The sequence below is a fragment of the Corvus hawaiiensis genome, chromosome 27 (assembly GCF_020740725.1).
Source record: "Corvus hawaiiensis isolate bCorHaw1 chromosome 27, bCorHaw1.pri.cur, whole genome shotgun sequence".
NCBI lineage: Eukaryota > Metazoa > Chordata > Aves > Passeriformes > Corvidae > Corvus > Corvus hawaiiensis.
The window spans coordinates 3,061,675-3,078,612 of NC_063239.1; the positions used below are offsets into that span (position 1 = coordinate 3,061,675).

Below are 16,938 nucleotides of genomic sequence, written 5' to 3' on the forward strand. Positions count from 1 at the left end.
AACATTTCAACTTCAAATCAGGCTCTCCAGTATGGGCATACCCTCATAGTCAGTGGATTCCCACTGAGATTACAGTGCCAGAACAAGGAACAACTAGCAGATCATCCGACTTGCCGCAGCCTTGTTGAGTGTAAAACTATAAAACAAGCATAGTTGTACAAAAAGTTGCTTGTTCCTATGAAGACGATCCCAAGTCACAAGTCTCACACCATTAACACTGAAGATGACAAAAGCGTACATGATGAACATACATGAAGATGAAATTGTGCAGAGGAAGGCAAAGCGATGGGAGGATGGACCTGAGACTGCCCTGGCAAACTCATACCGAAAACCACCAGCACAAAATCCTGTTTCTGTCAGAGCAGGCCGTGTCTGAAACAGGGCTGGGTAACACGAAACATTAATTGCAACACCACCTTTAGAAAGGGAAATGGAAGCAACAAGGAGGACAACAGCAAGACCAAGATTTCTGGTGAACTCTGGATGACACATACGACTAGGAACTTGGAATTCAAGATGCAAGTTCAGTCTGTGAGACAGAAGATTCCATTCTCGCGGTAAGCAGGTAACAGAGCCAGAGGGACAGGCAGATCTGAAGCTTCAGGAGCAGAACAGGAGTCACTGGTAAGAGGGGAAACAAACTGACAGCCTGATGTGGGGGTGATGGAGTCTGGAGAAGAGGCCAGAAAGTTGGTACAGTGCAATGGAGACACTGCTCAGGGAGTGCCAGCAGGACACAGCAGCTCCTACAGCCACCTCACAGGGGCTCCAACAGCACCTCCATGGGGCACAGAACCCACTCTACTAGATCAGAGCTGATCCCTGCAGGACAGGATCTTCTCCCTGAAAGCACCAAGGGCTTTCACAGACTTTACAAGAAGCCCAGCTACATTCTGTAACAGCCCAGCCCAGCCTGCACTGGGCAATTTCTGTCCTGGCCAGATACAGCAACTTCCCCATTCCTGGCACTTACCAGCCTCTCTGCCACCCATTCTCTCAACTGGGAGAGGCAGAAACCAGCACCACAGAGGCGGCAGTAACAAGCATGAGAAAAGGAAACAGAAGTACTGGAGTGGCTTATGAAACTGAAAGAAAAAGAATGAGGGGGCAGCAACGTAATCTGGGTCTTTGCTTCCCGGAATCTCAGTTACCACCACCTGATGTACATCCTCTGGATATGGACAATATCATACAAAATCTGACATAAATGGGAACAGACAGCAATACTAAATCTTTCCAAAATGTGCTGTGTCAGCTGGTACTTCTCATTCCCCTGCTGATTTAGAATACTCATTTTTACTGGTTCTACCTATGCTACACAGCTCCTGGGTTTTGTAAATCACAGTATTTTAAATATCCTTCAAAGATCAATTAAATATTTCACTGCTGAATATCCCAAGTAACCTGACCTTCCACTCAACAATCCAGCACTATTTTGAGAGGCAATTTTAGGAACGTGTGAGCTTTTATCCAGAAGTTCCATCTTCAACACTGGCCGGAGTGCAGCAAACTCTAAACATGCTATAACACTAAATAATATTTAAAAAACAGTAATAAATAAGACCCTTTCTAAAATTTATTTTTCATATGAGCCTTTTAACCAGCATTGTGTTGTCCTACAGACACAGCTCCCGGCAACTTCATCCTGAGGCTGTGACAAGTAACTAAAGCCTGGTGACTCAGAGCGCACACAGCCAGAACAAGGACAAACCCTGCTGGACAAGCTCTCCATCAACAATACCAGGTGTACAGATGGCTGAAATTACCATTCCACTTACATTTTGCTCCTCTGGTTCTAATTTTGGAATTTTGTGCGACTTGCGCTCTTCCGATCGGGAAGAGTCATGCTTGCTACTTTTTTTCCTTTTCTCTTTCCTCCCTTCATGTTTTGCCTTAGCGTACTCCCTCGCTTGGACTTCATTCAACAGGTCCCCACACAGGGAGGACTCAAACAATTCCCTGCCGTTCTGGATAGTTTTGGTTATTTTGAGTTTGATCTCTGGTGAGCCAGTCTTCTTTGGAATCCCCACTTGTGGAGCTGAAGGTGGTGGTGGAGGTGGCGGCTGGGGAGGGGAAGGTTTTTCCAGAACTTCATGCGGCCTCGCGTTAGAGTTCTCCATTTGGTAATACTCCGGGGGACTGAAGTTCCTGACTGTTCCAAAGCCATTGGCCGATCCATTGGGATACTGAGCGTACGTCTGGTATTTGGCTTGGGGTTCGTACATGCTGATGGCCGGGGGATACCCGTTGGTGAGGGGGGGCAGCTCCTCTGCCGTGGGCGTGGGGTACTGGAAGCCTTGCTGCAGCGCGGCCTCGTACGGCGTCCGGCCCCCATCCTCAGCAATGTCACTGCTGCCATCAAAGGCCTCCTCTTGGCGGATGTTGGCGGAGTCAATGAGTTGAGGTGGTTGCTGAATTGTGTTTCCCATGATCCCTTGCATGAAAGAGAAAGAGAAATCCATTGTTCTGCTCCAGCATCCTTAGCTTTCCCTTTTTCTCATAGGGCCTAGAGGCAGGGGAAGGGAAATAAGAAGTCAGTGTAAATTAAAAGACAGTAATTAAGCAAATTAAACAGTTGAGGAAAAAAGGGATCTCAAGACCAATTTCCCCCTCTCTATTCAGCAGCCACCCTCGCCTGGATTTAGACTGGTGTTACTGAGCCTTTACAAAGGGCTACTGAAGTGTCTTTCATATGGCAAATGTCTTCCTTTCCAAGACATTTCAAAAAATATCAGAAGCACCTACAAGTGCTTAAGAACTATAAGCCCTAGTCATGCAGGAGGAAGGGTTACTCCAACCCCAAACAGCTGGACAGCATTTCACCCTGCAGCATATAAGAGATACCAAGTTCTCCTGACACAGTCACTGTAAACTGCATGACCCAGGAACACCACAGAAGAACAAACAACAAGAACAACAAACAAGAAACCTCTCCTCCTGCCTCCCTACCTTCTTGCCAAAATTCAAGACATGAGCAGCCCTTAGGAGAGCAGGGCCCTGAGCCATGGGATGCTCTGAACAACAGCACAATGAAAGCAAGTGGGTCATTCCACCTTGGCCACTGAGAAACCAGTGCCCTGCAGCAGCCTCAGAGGGGGCTTCCCAACCTCCACCCTCGCCTGAGAAGCAGAGTACAGCTGGCATGCACTGGCTCTCAGCAGCTGTGTGAGCAGGGTTATTCTCCTGCCCCTCACACCTTATTTTAATATTAAGCGCTGCATGGGTCTGAGCCTCAGCACCAACAGACCCCCAAACCCTGAGGTTACTCACTGAATGAGATTCCAGCTGAGCACTGGCATACACACCTTCAGCTTTCCAGTGCATATTAAAACACCAAAACCAGACTAAATCAGTATTAGACATCCAAAACTGAACAGCAGGCTCAGAGAAGGCTTTGCCATTCACGTAAGCAGCTCAATGTTCAACAAGAAGCAACACACAGTGACCTGACCTGCAGGTAAGAAACACCAGTTTGCTTCCCACAAGGTTAGTTCAGCCCTTCCAAAGCAAACACGGCCCCATGGTATTTGTTCTGCCTGTGTGGGCACGCAGGCGGGTTACTGTGCCCTTTTGGTCCGGGTTTGAAATGACATTAATGCATCCCACAGACACTTCTTCGAATAGGAACCTCAATTAAACCCTGCCCACATGAAATTCTCACCCTCCCAAAGCAATGCTTCTCAATACCTTAGCTAAGAGCTTTCCTAACACTGAGAACTTCCCTCCTCCAAGACTGCAAAAAGTAACCAAAGTTCCAACAGGAACAAGAACTTGATCGGATTTGTGCTGGATGTTTGGGGTGATGCTTTTGGATGACCTTCACACCCAGATTAAATTGATGTTTGTCTTATTTTCACTGCCCTGTGAGATCGACTCAGGCACGTTTGTCACCATAATTAAGCAATTCAGGGCAGTAACAGCACAAGGCTCTGCAGCAGAATTTTCTCATTGCAGGAACTTTCAAACCTCGGGGCCATGAAACCGTCCCTTCCTCTACAGCTCTGCACATCAGCCAGCAAACCAACACACCTGCCACTGTCAGGGGGCACAGATCTGAGGAGCAGCACGTGGGATTGTACAGCAAGATCAGAAACCCCAAACCACCCCTGTTCTGGGAAGAGGAAGTGGGACTGTTTGTACTATTTACCACCAAATTGTTACTTTGCATCTGCCAAACTGAAGAGCAAACAGCAGATTCTCACACTAGGCTGGGCTTTATTTTTTACTAAAACCAGGTTAAATCTTCTTTTTCTTCTGAATACTTGAAAAGAACTCTTGGGAAGCTGTGGCAGCACTTCAGGAACATCCACAGCTGGAAGGGCACAGTCCCAGCTGCCGATGCAGCTCCCGCAGGCTCTGCAGTGGTGGCTGCCATTGTGCTTTGTTTTGTTACATGACAGAAGTGTGGCTTAATGAACTTCAAAGCACTGCATTTACACTGGATTTAGGAGCTACCAGTGAAAGAATAGTTATGATTTCTTTCTTTTTCATTAGTTCTGGAGCTCACCTGTGTCACTCAGCCTGGGTGCCAGCCTGTTCTGCACAGCTGGGACACCCCATCCCAAATTCGTGCCTCAGTAATTCTGTGCAGGCTGAGAACCAGGGTCAGGGCTCCACAGAACTGCTCTCAGCAGCCCCAAAGCATTTGAGGCTGTTCTCTGCTCTCCCACAGCACTGACATTACTGCCAGCTCCTTCCTGCCCAGTCTCTCACTGTCATCACTGTTAACACACCCAGACTTTCCCACCCTCCTCCTTGCCCAAAATTCTGCATCAGTGGATCAGTCCCCAGATGCTGCCCAGTGAAGTGGCATCTGGGCAGGCTTACAGTGAGAGGACAGGCCCTGCAGTGACCCACAGTAACAGAACACAACGAGGAATCCTAAGCACACAGGAATCTCAACATCCAAGCCTAAGGAAGGATCACTTTGTGTACGTGCCTGAAGAACACCCCACTGTCACCGAAGAGAGCCATCCCTGCCGCACAGCAACACCACCCAAACCACAGGGCAACGGGATTTCCAGCTGATCTTGCAGAAATGTATTCCAGAATGAATTCTTCTCACTATGCTAGTGATTACTCTATTAACCCACCCTGTGAGCCTCCCGTGAGCGGCACAATTTTAATTCCAAACATGAGCTAGAACAGATCCTGCACAACACTGTGATACAGTGATACAACACTGGCAATCAACAGATAAAGAAACAGTTTCATCATTTCAAGGTTTATAGGAAATGGGCACTTCACAGGCTGCAAACAACTTGAAATCAGCACTTTCAAAAGTGCAAGTGAATTTCCTAATGAGAGAAAGAGTTTCCTCTTTAAAAGTGAGTGTCCGCCATTCTGTTCTAGTCCTTTCCCAGGGTAGACACAAGGCCATTTAAAAACACTGGGACTCTACACACCTTCAGCAAATATTTTCCTGTTGTCCATGGGAGAGTCACAATTCAAAGTACCAGAGGAAAAGGTAAATGAAAAAATACAAGCCATACAGAATAAGGCAGGTCAGCCTAGTAGAAATCTTTCTTAAGTGAACACTGTTTCAGTTCCCATCCCAAGCTTCTCAGCTCAACTGAGCATAACTCAAAAAATCAGTTCCACTCCAAGAGTGAGTGCTCAGTGAGGGCAAGGTTTTGCACAGATTATGGATCCTCCAGGTTCACGTTTTCACCAACAACTGCAGTTATCTAAAGCCAGTTTTAACATGAGTATTTTTCAACTTTGCTCTCAGAAAACAAGACTTAAAGTTCTCAAATCTTGCTTCCATGCTGCATTAGACTAAATAACAACTGACCTCAGATTCTCACACAATTCCAATCCCATGTGATCACAGCTTTTCTTCTTCCGAACCAGGGAGTTCTGTAGGTTTGGCTGAGGCTGGCTGTGGCCACAGCAGGGAGAGATACAGGAGCTACTGATAAAAGTCTAGCATACACATATTTCAAACAGAAGTTTCACAAAACCTTTTTCCACCTTTTTCTGTTGACAATCCCCACATGGGGTTAGCACAGTCAGAGGTAAGGTGGTTTATGGATGGAAAGTTTGCTGTGAGACAGGACCTGGCTTGCTGGCTCCCTAAGGGAGCTGGAAGCACTGCTGTGAGTCAGCCGTGTGTGCTCAGAATGGTGTCACTGCCTTGTCAGCCTGAGCTGGGCTTTCTATCAACAGGCTCAAAAGCAGAAGTTCCAGGACATCTTTATGTACAAATACCAACCCAGTTCCTGTCCACACAGACCTAAATCAGAGAGATTCAAAGCTCTGCTCACATCCTACCAACCCCTCCTTACCCCACAGATGTTTACTGCCATTTTCTGTGCTGTTTCGTTCCGAAGTATCCAACCTGCACTGGTGCTGGGCCCCTCAAGTATCCAACCAATGCAGCAACTGCTCTCAGTAGCTCTTCACTACTGCAGGTGTTAGACAGACAGACAGAGCCGCCTGGCTTGACAGGCCGGGTGTCTGAAGTGATGCAATCATTCCTGACCTCTCAAAACCTTAAGCCTGCAGTTCACACACACACTCCTGCATCTCACTCCTCTCCAGAGCTGAGCACACCCACAGTTTCTAGTCACTTTACCCATGACCCAGAGGGACACCTTTTTCACCTGGAACATCATCCAGGCAGATCAGAACTGTACGAACTGCAGACTGAAATAAAATAAAACAATTGTTTCTACTAATCCCTGCATTCAGTCTGCACAATCTGCTTTGTCCCGTTCTTCTCTTCATGTCCTTAACAAAAAATCCCCCAGGCAAAGCTCTGTTTGCACACGTTAAGACAACTCCAAATTTTCACCTGCACGTGAGTCTTTAACAGGAAACCCGGCCTGTGGATTTTCCTGACTCCAGCTGGACTGAGCTGTTCCTCCTGGCAGACAGCAGTGGTGAATCAGAGGCCTCTTGACAAACTTTAAAGAATTGAGGTGAGGCTGCTTCCCTGAGCACCTTTGCAAAGGTGTTTTGTGTTTGGTTTCTGAATGCCAGAAAAAACAGTCACGTCTCTACCTGGGTTTGATAAGGGCATTTGGAAGGAGTTTCCCACGGTGCTGTGGAAAGAAACAACTTGGACAGCAGAGAAAAGGGTTTTGTCTGAAAAAGGAGCTCAGAGACTCATTTGGTTAGAGAGCCACAGGATTCAAACAGGAAACATGGAGCAAAATCTTTGGATCTTCAGGAAAGGTCATGGGCTGGTCCCGACATGAAGCCAGAAGTCAGATCTCTGGCAATACCAAACACAGTAACGTCGTGACAGGCAGTCACGTATCACAACCAGGGCAAGAACCACAACGTGTGTCACACGAACCACCTCAAGCTCAGGCAAAGTCGCGAAACTGGAAAATGCAAAATATGTTTGTATTAAACAAAACATACAGTCTTTGACCACCATCCTCCACTCTTACCCTGTACCTTCATAAAGCACGTGCTCAGGTTTTGGAACAAAATCTTTTCAAGCAGTTCATAAAAATAATTAATTTAAAAAAAAAAATCTAACTACCAAAGCATTCACTGTGCATCTCTGCAAAAGGTCACTGAAAGACCTAAACAGTTATCAAAACACGATACAATTTTTCCTTCAACTGTAACTACTGGCTACTTAATATTGCCCTTTGGGCTAGTTAGTATCTACAGAACTATGTTATCGTTAAGACTTAACAACAAATTGCACTGAAACGACGGAGTGTATTGACAGCGAAATGAAAGCACTGCGAGACCACAACAAAGTGCAGCACAACGCAACAGTACCGCAAAAAAATAACATCGGAGCAACAACAAACCCTTCGCTGATGCGCAGCTCTTCCCGCGCGCAATAAAAGCCTTTTCCTCGGGCTGGGGAGGCCGCGGCACGGTGACACCGACGGCTCCGCTCGGGTGAAACCCCGAGGTTCTCGCCCGCAGCAGGTCGGGGCTCGGCCCCGGTGAGAGCCGCGGGGCCGGAGCGGGGAGCGCGGAGCCGGCCGGGGGTCCCGCGTCACGGCGCCGAGCGCGGCCGAACCCGCGGTCTGCCCTGCCCGGAGTGGGCCCGGCCCGGCCCGGCCCGGCCGCCCCGGTGCCGCCGCAGCTCCCGCAGCAACATGGCGGCCGCGGCCCCTCCACCCCGGGGCCGCCGCGGCCCCGCGCTCACCTTCAGTCAGTTCCATTCTCACGGCCCCGCCGCGTCCGCCCGGCCCCGCGCAGACAAAGGCGGCGGCGGCGGGGGCGGCGCGGGGCCTCCACCTCCTCCTCCCGCAGCACCAGCAAGGCCGCGACGGAGCCCCGGCCTCGATTTCCGCGCCCCCGCCGCTGGCGCCGGCTCCGCCCCGGGGAGGCCGCCCGCCCCCAGCGCCCGCCGCGGCCGAGGGAGGCGCTGGCGGGGCCCGGCGGGCCCGGCGGGTCGGCGGCCGAGGGAGGCGCTGGCGGCGGCGGCGCTGGAGCGGCTGTGCCGGTGCGGCCCCGCCGAGCGCCTCCGCCTCCGCCCGCCCCCCGCCGCCGCCGCCGCACTGCGCAGCCGCGCGCGCACGCGCCGCCATCACCCATTGGCCGCTCGGGCGGTGCCCGCCGCGAGGCACCACGGGAGATGTAGTTCGGTCGGGGGTGGCGTTGGGGTGACCCCCAAGGGGACCCGGGCAGAAGAGAGGAGTGGGCCGGGTCCGCGTCCACTGCTGGGCTCCTCGGACAAGAGAGACAAGAGGATGGTCTGGGAATAGCTGTAGTAAAGGAAATCTAAAAAGTGATTCTGCTCCTCACTTTAGGGACCTTCCTAAAGGCCCTTGCACAGCACAGAACATCCGTAGATCAGTCTCCTCGGGAACACGACTGTCTCCCCTCATTCCCACAGGAAAAACTGTTTTAGAGACATAATCTAAACGTGTTTAAATCCAAGTTTTGTACTGGGAGCTCTGGCAGCAGACTCAGGAGCTCTGTCCGTTTATTCACCCATCTTATCCCATTTTATTTTCTACTTTTAAAAATACTGTTTGGGCATCCATTAGCCAAAGAGTTCCACACCCTTTTATCACTGGGGCAACAAAATGGTTTTTTCCCCCTAGTCTCTCAAAACTAGGTAGTATTTCATGGAATTTCAGAATCGCTCGGGTTGGAAGGGACCTTAAAATGATTTCAAGGGATCAAGTCACCTGTCATCTGCTGAGAATGTTTCTCCGGCTGTCAGTGTGTTCCATCCGCTCCTCAGACACACAGGACTGGGGTGTTTGTCTCACACGTCAGGGCTTCAATCTCCCCTCTGACACCTCATTCCATGCAAAGCTGTTCCCAGAACACAGAGGAGTTTCTGCTCTGCTGTGTCCCGTCACACACAGAGCCGCTCACAGGAGCTCTGTGCTATATGTGGGCATTGTATGGAGAGAGACTATTGACCTGGGCCTGGAGCGACAGGACAAGCGGGAACGGCTTCCACTGCCAGAGCAATCTTGGGAAAAACTCTTCCCTGTGAGGGTGGGGAGGCCCTGGCACAGGCTGCTCAGGGAGGCTGCGGCTGCCCCATCCCTGGAAGTGTCCAAAGCCAGGCTGGACGGGGATAGCGGAAGGTGTCCCTGCCCATGGTGGGGGCTGAGCCTGGGTGCGCTTTAAAGCCCCGTGGCGGGGAGCGGTGGGTGCGCCCCGTGCGGCCCCGCTGCGGCTCCCCCGAGGCCTCACGGCCCCCAGGGCCGCTCCCGAGCGCCTCCCACCCGCATGACGTCATGCGCAACGCCCCCGTCTCGCGATGGCGTCACGCACCGGCCCGTGACGTCACCGCCTGCGCGCCGCCACCGTTCTCGCACCCAATCAGTGGCTTTTCCCGAGGGCTCCTCGGGTCAAGCCCCGCCCCACTCTGCTCCCATTGGGCGGAACTCCAGCAGGACCGGGATTCTGACTTCTGATTGGCTGATGTCGAGGCGGTGCGGCGCGGCCCGAAGGCGTCACGGCTCAGATACCACAGAGCGGCGGCGGGTCAGAGCGGCGCGCGCGGGGCACGACGGGACGGGTGGGAGGGGCGGGAGGAGTGCGGCCGCCGGCGAATCGGTTCCGGGACCGGGATCGGGATCACGGTCAGGGGATTGGGGCGACCGGGACAGGGATCGAGATCACCGGGACTGGGCCGAGGACAGGGAGCGGAGAAGGGCAGCGCAGCCCGACCAGCTCAGCCGAGGACCCGTGGGAGCCCCCGGTCCGGCCCGGCCGCGCCCGGCACCGGGTCGGGGATGGGTCCGGCCGGGCCCCGGCCGCCCCCGCCGCCCCCCGGAGCCGCCGCCGCCCCCCGCCGCTGCCGGGGGTGAGGTGCCGGCGGCCCCGCTCCGCAGCGCCATGGCTGCCCGCGGCTGCAGCGCGCTCCTGGCCGCGGCCAGGGCCAGGTACGGCCGCAGCCCCCGCGCGTGCTCCGCCTGCGGGTGGGGAGGAACCTCTCGGGGCTTGTTTCGGCTCGGTTTACCCCGTTCCTTGGTAAAAGGGCTTCCGGGAGACGCTGCGGAGGCTTGGGTGGTTCTTCCCCAGGAGATGAGTCACTGGCACGGGAGAAGTTCTCAGTATTTCACCCGTTGCTGAAGGATCAGAATCTCAGCCACAAAATGAATTTCACGAGGTTGATTTGGTGCTGAGAGTGTCTATTCGGGTGCGATGCCTCGGTACTTTGGCCTCGCTGCACTGTTCTTACTGACACAACTCTCCAGTTTCAGAGGCTCCCAGCTCCTGGCGCATGCCAGCCCTCTGTACTCTCCAGCCACTGCTCTTGTCCAGCTGGTGGATTCCCAGTTAGCCTGGACTTCAAGAGACTCCAAAAGCCATCCCTGGCCACGCCGTGCCTGCCTGGGCGCTGCCCTGCCTCGCTCACCTGCCCACACCTTGCACACTTCCACCTGCCCACGGCAGCAGCTCCCAGGTGCATCCCCGCCCCACCGAAATCCTGGAACCCAGGGAGCTAAAATTCTGACAAAACAGATCGCAGAGGCTCCTGCAGGAAAAAAGTCCTTGCGACAAAAAGTTGTGGATGAGCTGAAGCATTACTACGATGGATTCCACCTGCTCTGGATTGACACCAAGGTGGCTGCCAGGATGGTGTGGAGGCTGCTCCACGGGCAGGTGCTCACCAGGAGGGAGAGGCGAAGGGTAAGTGCCACAACACATGGATAAAGTGATGCAGTAAGAGGCTTAACCCCTTCTTTGGACACATTTTTTGTGTCTGGCTGGGTGATAATCTCTGGGTAATCTCCGCTGTGCTCTTCTCCGTACAGTTGCTGAGAACTTGTGCAGATCTCTTCCGGCTGGTTCCCTTCCTGGTGTTTGTCATTGTCCCCTTCATGGAGTTTCTCTTACCTGTGTTCCTGAAGCTCTTCCCTGAAATGCTGCCCTCGACGTTTGAGACAGAGTCAAAAAAGGTTTGTGTCCTGTCTGAGGTTGTGGAGTGTCCACAGCTCCTCAGAACATCTGTGCAGAGCTGCTGTTCCCTGTCTGCTGCTGGAAGTGAGGATCAGCCTCACCCAATGCGTGAGGCATTCCCAGCCTATTCCTGAGCTGAGTGGGAGAGTTGGAAGGTTGTGCTATGGACAGGGATCGGAAGGAATGTGCACAGCAATTCCATTTCCTGCATTATATTTTCTAATTTATAATTTTGTATTTCCCAAATGAAGGAAGAAAAGCAGAAGAAGAAGTTAAATGCAAAGCTGGAGTTAGCCAAGTTCCTGCGGGAGACCATTGTAGAGATGGCCAAAAGGAACAAAGCAGACACAGGACAAGGGAAACAATTCTCTTCTTACCTGCACGAGGTAGGATGGGCTGTGCTGGGGATGGCAGCCACAGCAGCGACACACCTTTAGTGCTGCTGGTTTGGGCAGAGAACACGGGATTTGTACCAGGATTGTGCAGATGTTTGACAGCACAGAGCTGCCCTGTCAGGTGCTGTTCCCCGGGTGCCTCCCTGCTGACCCTACTGTCAGAGCTGTGCTCACAGGAATTCCCATCCTGCAAGGGTGCAAGTTTCACCCTGTGAAACTTCCAGTGGCCACTCAGTAACAGTTTCCATTTGACTTTTAACTGCATCGTCCCGTTTCCATCAGAGACAGGAGTTCCAGTGTGAGGAAGGGGAAGGGGGGGAGCGATTCCCAAGCAGTGATCCTGCTCAGGTTTGGGTTTGTCCCTTTGTTTAGATCCGTCACAGCGGCCACCGGCCCAGCACGCAGGAGATCGTCCGCTTCTCCAAGCTCTTTGAGGACGAGCTGACCCTGGAGCACCTGGAGCGGCCGCAGTTGGTGGCTCTGTGCAAGCTGCTGGAGCTGCAGCCCATCGGCACCAACAACCTGCTCCGCTTCCAGCTGCTGCTCCGGCTGCGCAACATCAAGGCCGATGACGAGGTGAGTCTGAAACAGCACCGAGGAACTGCTTGGTGCTTGCAGGTTCTGCACGAGGCTTGTGTCCCTGCCCACAAACCCTCCACAGGGCAGGAGTTTAATATTGATGGGAGTCAGATCCTCCCCCTGAGAGATTCCAGAGGAAAATGGAATGAGAGTTCATCTCCCTGTGCCTTTGTGGTCTTTGGGGAGCTGTAACGAAGGTGGCACTGCAGATATTGGCACTAGAACATTTCATTTTGGAGTCATGCTAACGTACAAAAAAGGGATGTTTCAATGTGCAATGGGGTTATTTGGAAAATGGAACCAGATTTATACGTGCAGAGTGGAGGGACAACATGTAATGGCCATAAGTTGCAGCAAGGGGAATTTCAACTTGGTAAGAAAAAAATTAAAATCAGTGAGTGGATAAACAGTGGAAGAGGTTGTCTGGAGGCTGTGAAATCCCCATCCCCTAAAGAGGCTCAAAGCACAAATGGAAAATTGAATTCTGAACAGGAGATTGGACTGGGGACCTGCAGAAGCCTGCTCAGGTGCAGCAGGGCCTTGGCTACTCTGTGCCTGCATGGGAACGTTGCTGTTCTTTCCAGATGATTGCCAAGGAAGGGGTCAGTGGCCTGAGCGTGTCGGAGCTGCAGAGCGCCTGCAGGGCCAGAGGCATGCGGTCACTGGGGCTCTCTGAGGAGCAGCTGAAGGAGCAGCTCGGGCAGGTGAGTGTGCCCCGGCCTGGGCTGGTGTGGCCACGTTCCTCGGAGGACAGTTTCCAGGCAGTGGTCACGTGCAGCAAGCACAGCTTCCTCAGAATTCATGCACAAGTTTCAAGCTGGATCCTCACCTGCAGAGCTGAGGTCTAAGGCATGAAGGGTCCAGATTATGTCCCAGACCGAAGAGAAAACCAAATAGAACCAGGGCCAGCTAGAAGCAAGGTGAAGTGGGGTGTATTCTAAACTCCTCAGACCCATTTCTTCTCATTTTGGTAAATTAAAACTGTATTAGCCAAACTCAAGATTGCTTTAAGGACAAAGAGTGTTGTATTAATAAATACCCACATAGAGCCAATATGAAATAACTTTCCCTTCTGTTCTCTTCCAACAGTGGCTGGATCTGCATTTAAAGGAGAACGTTCCTTCTTCTCTCCTCCTGCTTTCCCGTGCCTTGTACTTAATAGACATAAAGCCCCAATCTGTTCCCATTCCACAGAACAAGGTGAGTTGTTTGAATAAAACTTCTAGGTTAATAGCTCAACCATTTTACATTATAAAAACGAATGACTGTGACAGGAATCTTGTTTTTTGATCCTACAAGTGGACTGAAGTTATGACTCTGTGTTCTTCTGCAGACAAGTGAAGCTGCTGGAGTGATGACATCCGTGCTTGAAGGTCAGGAGACCCTCCTGGATCCCGCCCCTGTCGTACAGGGAAGAAAGGTTAGAAATAGCAGTCTGCAAGCAGGAAAACGTGCTGAAATCGTTGGGAATTGAGTGTGACCAAACCTTTCCAAAGCTAGACAAAACCAGTCTTTGACACCATGGCACAGAGCACGAGCAGTGTCTGTTCCTGCACTGTGTAGATGTTTCCCCCCAAGAGCCTCACAGTTGCATGTTCTGACTGAAGAGGCAAAGGAAGGGAACAGAGATCTGCTGTGGCACAACTGGTCCTGTTGCTGGAACAGCTGGTTCTTCAGTACCATGGTACTGGCATGGTACGTGTGAGCCAAGGAGGACTCCCAACCTGAATTGCTTCAGACCTCAGCCCAGGTACATTTAGCTCAGAGAAGCCAGCTAAAGAGGACTTGTTTTTAGCCCTCCTACTGAATTTGGGCTCAGTTGTCCAGGACAAAATGAGCCACAGTTATCTAGAGTAAGAAAGCCAGAGCATATGGTTCTCAGCATCACGCTGCAGTGAATTCCTTAGATTAGTCCCAGCTGATAAAAGCAGCAGCAGGAATCAAAGAATATTGTATCAACTGCCAGAAATATTTCCACATAGTTAAATTGTGCTGGGGAAACAATGGAAATGCCAGCACAGCTTTCACAGAGTGAGCGGGGAACAGCCTGACTCAGAAGGGAGAAGGGGCTGTGGGGTTTTGCCCTTTCTGAGAGGGTTCTGTGACTTACAGCTGCTTTTTCCTTAAAGAATGAAGAATTTGTGTCCCAACCAACAGAGAAATTGCCATTCTCAGAAGCGGCAGTGAAGCCTCCCCCACAAGAGGTGAGCTTGTCAGAGTTCTTACACTTCGCAAAAGAGATTGTTCTTCACACAGCTTAAAGCTAAACTGGAAGTTTGTAGTACAGGACACTGTGAACACTGAGTTCAGGGAGCAGCTGGAGAAACTGGATGAGAACTGCACTGAGGGCTTTTCAATACAGAAATACCACAGATGACATGGGAAGGCACCTTCAGAAAAGATTCTGAATTTCAAGAGACATTTGTACTGCCTAAAATCTGCCTTTTTCTCTTGCCCCTAGACCAAAATGGAAGCATCCCAGAGTAGCAAGGCCGGTGCCAATGGAGCCTAACCTGGAGCCAGCACTGGGAGGGAGCAGTTTCCGTCTCCACACCTCCTGCAAATGGAACAGGGATTTCCCAGGAGGCTGCTCTACACAACGAGGCAGTAGCCCTCATGGGCCTCTCTGTCCCAAGCTTGTTAGCAACTAGGCCACTGCTGTCTGGATGGTCCCAGCTTCTCTTTTGCACTGGATCCTTGCCCTGCTACTTTTAACTTACGGTGTAAATACGTTAATAACGGTGCTGCTGTCTGTGCTGTTCCTGAGCAGGTGTTTGTGCTTAGCAAAGGCAGCTTTTCATGTCAGAATGGCCTGTGCACAGAACAAGCTGGGCTGGGGGTCCAGCAAAGCCTGTTCCACAGTGTGAAATCCTCTGCAGGAACATCCCCACACACCCAGGGGCCAGCAGCTTGTCCTGAGTGTCACAGCTCAGGCTCTTGGTCCTGATTAGGGTGGTTTAACCAGTGACCAGCCCACAACGACCCATGTGGCCACAGTTTTACTGAGGAGGGCAACCACAGGGGAAGAAGGAGGGAGCAGCACTTGGTGCTGTGGTGGAACTGATCAGAAGGACTTTAGACCTTGCTGGGCAGGAGTGGAGCAGTGACAGGAACTGCCTCCACCTGTGAGTGTTTGCTTCCCCAGTGAGTGCTGTGCAGGTGCCACACACTGTGACAGAAGCAGACTTGCACTTCGAGGATCCCTCTGGGTCATGTGAGGGAGCAACCCAGGACCTGCACACCTTTCCTAGGTATGGAGATTTGGTTAATCTGTACCAGGCTCAGAATACACACCAAGTGTTCTCCGTACTTGGCAAAGCGACTCCTCACACGCTCCAGTGATGACTCAGTTTTTGCCAGATTCTCAGAGGATACTGAAAAGTTGTTTTTAGCATTTGTTAAATTTTTTACTCTGTCCTATGTAAATGCTCAGAAATTACTCACATTATGGATTTTAAATATGTATATTTATACTTACAGTAAAATTAGATTTGGTGCTAAGTAGGAATGGAATCTCTCTTCCAGATGTCAGATGGCCTTTAGAACAACTCGACTGAAAGCCAGTTCTCCAAGGTCAGGTGTGAGCAGCACTTTATACCTGAGGCCTCAGGCGCCTACAGCACCACAGAGCCAGCTGTCAGGTGTCCTGTGTCCTCAGCTCTGTACCTGAACCTCTCCTTATTCATCCAGCCCGTCTGCAGTGCTGGATCTGTGTTTAATAAATGGGAGCAAACGTTATTTCAATAAAACAACAACACTGTTGCTGCTGTGGAGTCACTGCTGCCTCTTGGCGTGATGATGAGGGAAGGCGTCTCCTCCTGCCTGGTGTTCCAGTCTGTGACTGCTCCTACTCCCAAAACCGGCGGAGGGAGAGGAGGAGGCTGGCGGGTGTCCTGGGCGGGATGAAGGCAGAGCCAGCCTGTGCCGGCTGCCGAGGGAGCAGCACATTCCTCTGCTAAGAGGTTTCACAGATGGAGAGCAAAGAGGGGCTGGCGGGGAGCCTGGACATCACCTGGGCACCGCCCTTCCGTGGGCGAACTCTGGGTGGGCTCTGGTGCTTCCGACGTCCCCGTCCTCCAGCCATGCACCAGCATGGCCACGTCACCCTGGTGTGTGTGAGGGCTCAGGCGGTGTCCATTTGCTTCCTGTGCTTTCAATTTAGAAAGATCTGGAAGCTGGGACTCGCTTTTCCTTGGATTTCCCGCGGTGACCACCCGCCCCAACCCCGTGTTCAGCTTGAAGAGCACAGGCTGTGGCAAAGCCTCCCTCCTCCCGGGGGAGCCGGGCCCTGGAGCAGGCAGAGGGGGATGAACCCGAGGCGACCCCGGGCCGCTTACACACCTCTGAACAAACCCATTTTCAGATCAAAAATCCCCTCCTCCCCCAGCCCTCGCGGGTCACTGCTGCTGCAGGGCTCTCGGGGGGACGTGCCCGAGTCTCACCTCTGCCTGGCACGTCGGGACCCCAGGCACCTCCCCAGGACCGCTGTACCCTGCAAGCACACTGAGGGGAGAGGCAGCAATCCTGCTTCATGACCTTCCGAGCGAGGGGAGGAAACGACCCCCGTGGAGCCCCATAAATCACGGGATTCTGTTCTGCAGCGTTGGGCAAATGA

The 16,938-nt window shown here is 52.0% G+C and overlaps 2 protein-coding genes across 8 annotated transcripts in view; one reads left to right on the forward strand and one right to left on the reverse strand.

Moving 5' to 3' along the window:
* Positions 1-9,136, reverse strand: part of NSD3 (nuclear receptor binding SET domain protein 3) — a 32,600-nt gene extending 23,464 nt beyond the window's left edge. For 2 of the 5 annotated variants that reach the window (XM_048287269.1, XM_048287266.1), the window contains exons 1-2: positions 8,123-8,285; positions 1,779-2,506 (exon numbers count right to left, since the gene is read on the reverse strand). In XM_048287269.1, coding sequence (XP_048143226.1) covers positions 1,779-2,462 — 684 coding nt within the window. In that variant the 5' untranslated portion in view covers positions 2,463-2,506; positions 8,123-8,285. Of the gene's footprint in view, positions 1-1,778; positions 2,507-8,122; positions 8,287-9,113 lie in introns of those variants that run through there. The other 3 variants (XM_048287267.1, XM_048287268.1, XM_048287270.1) reach the window with 3 other exon arrangements.
* An 839-nt stretch (positions 9,137-9,975) lies between these two features.
* On the forward strand, positions 9,976-16,085 carry LETM2 (leucine zipper and EF-hand containing transmembrane protein 2). Of its 3 annotated transcripts, none has more exons than XM_048287479.1 (10): positions 9,976-10,328; positions 10,644-11,079; positions 11,205-11,348; positions 11,601-11,735; positions 12,117-12,320; positions 12,908-13,027; positions 13,413-13,523; positions 13,657-13,743; positions 14,453-14,527; positions 14,785-16,085. In XM_048287479.1, the coding sequence occupies exons 1-10, from the start codon at positions 10,282-10,284 to the stop codon at positions 14,833-14,835; spliced, it is 1,410 nt and encodes a 469-aa protein (XP_048143436.1). In that variant the 5' UTR covers positions 9,976-10,281; the 3' UTR covers positions 14,836-16,085. The 3 variants fall into 3 exon arrangements, 2 of the variants coding, with proteins under 2 accessions (XP_048143436.1, XP_048143434.1); XR_007200129.1 differs by lacking the exon at positions 9,976-10,328 and having other exon boundaries at positions 10,351-11,079; positions 14,785-15,574; positions 15,849-16,085; XM_048287477.1 differs by lacking the exon at positions 9,976-10,328 and having other exon boundaries at positions 10,351-11,079.
* The last annotated feature ends 853 nt before the right edge of the window (positions 16,086-16,938 follow it).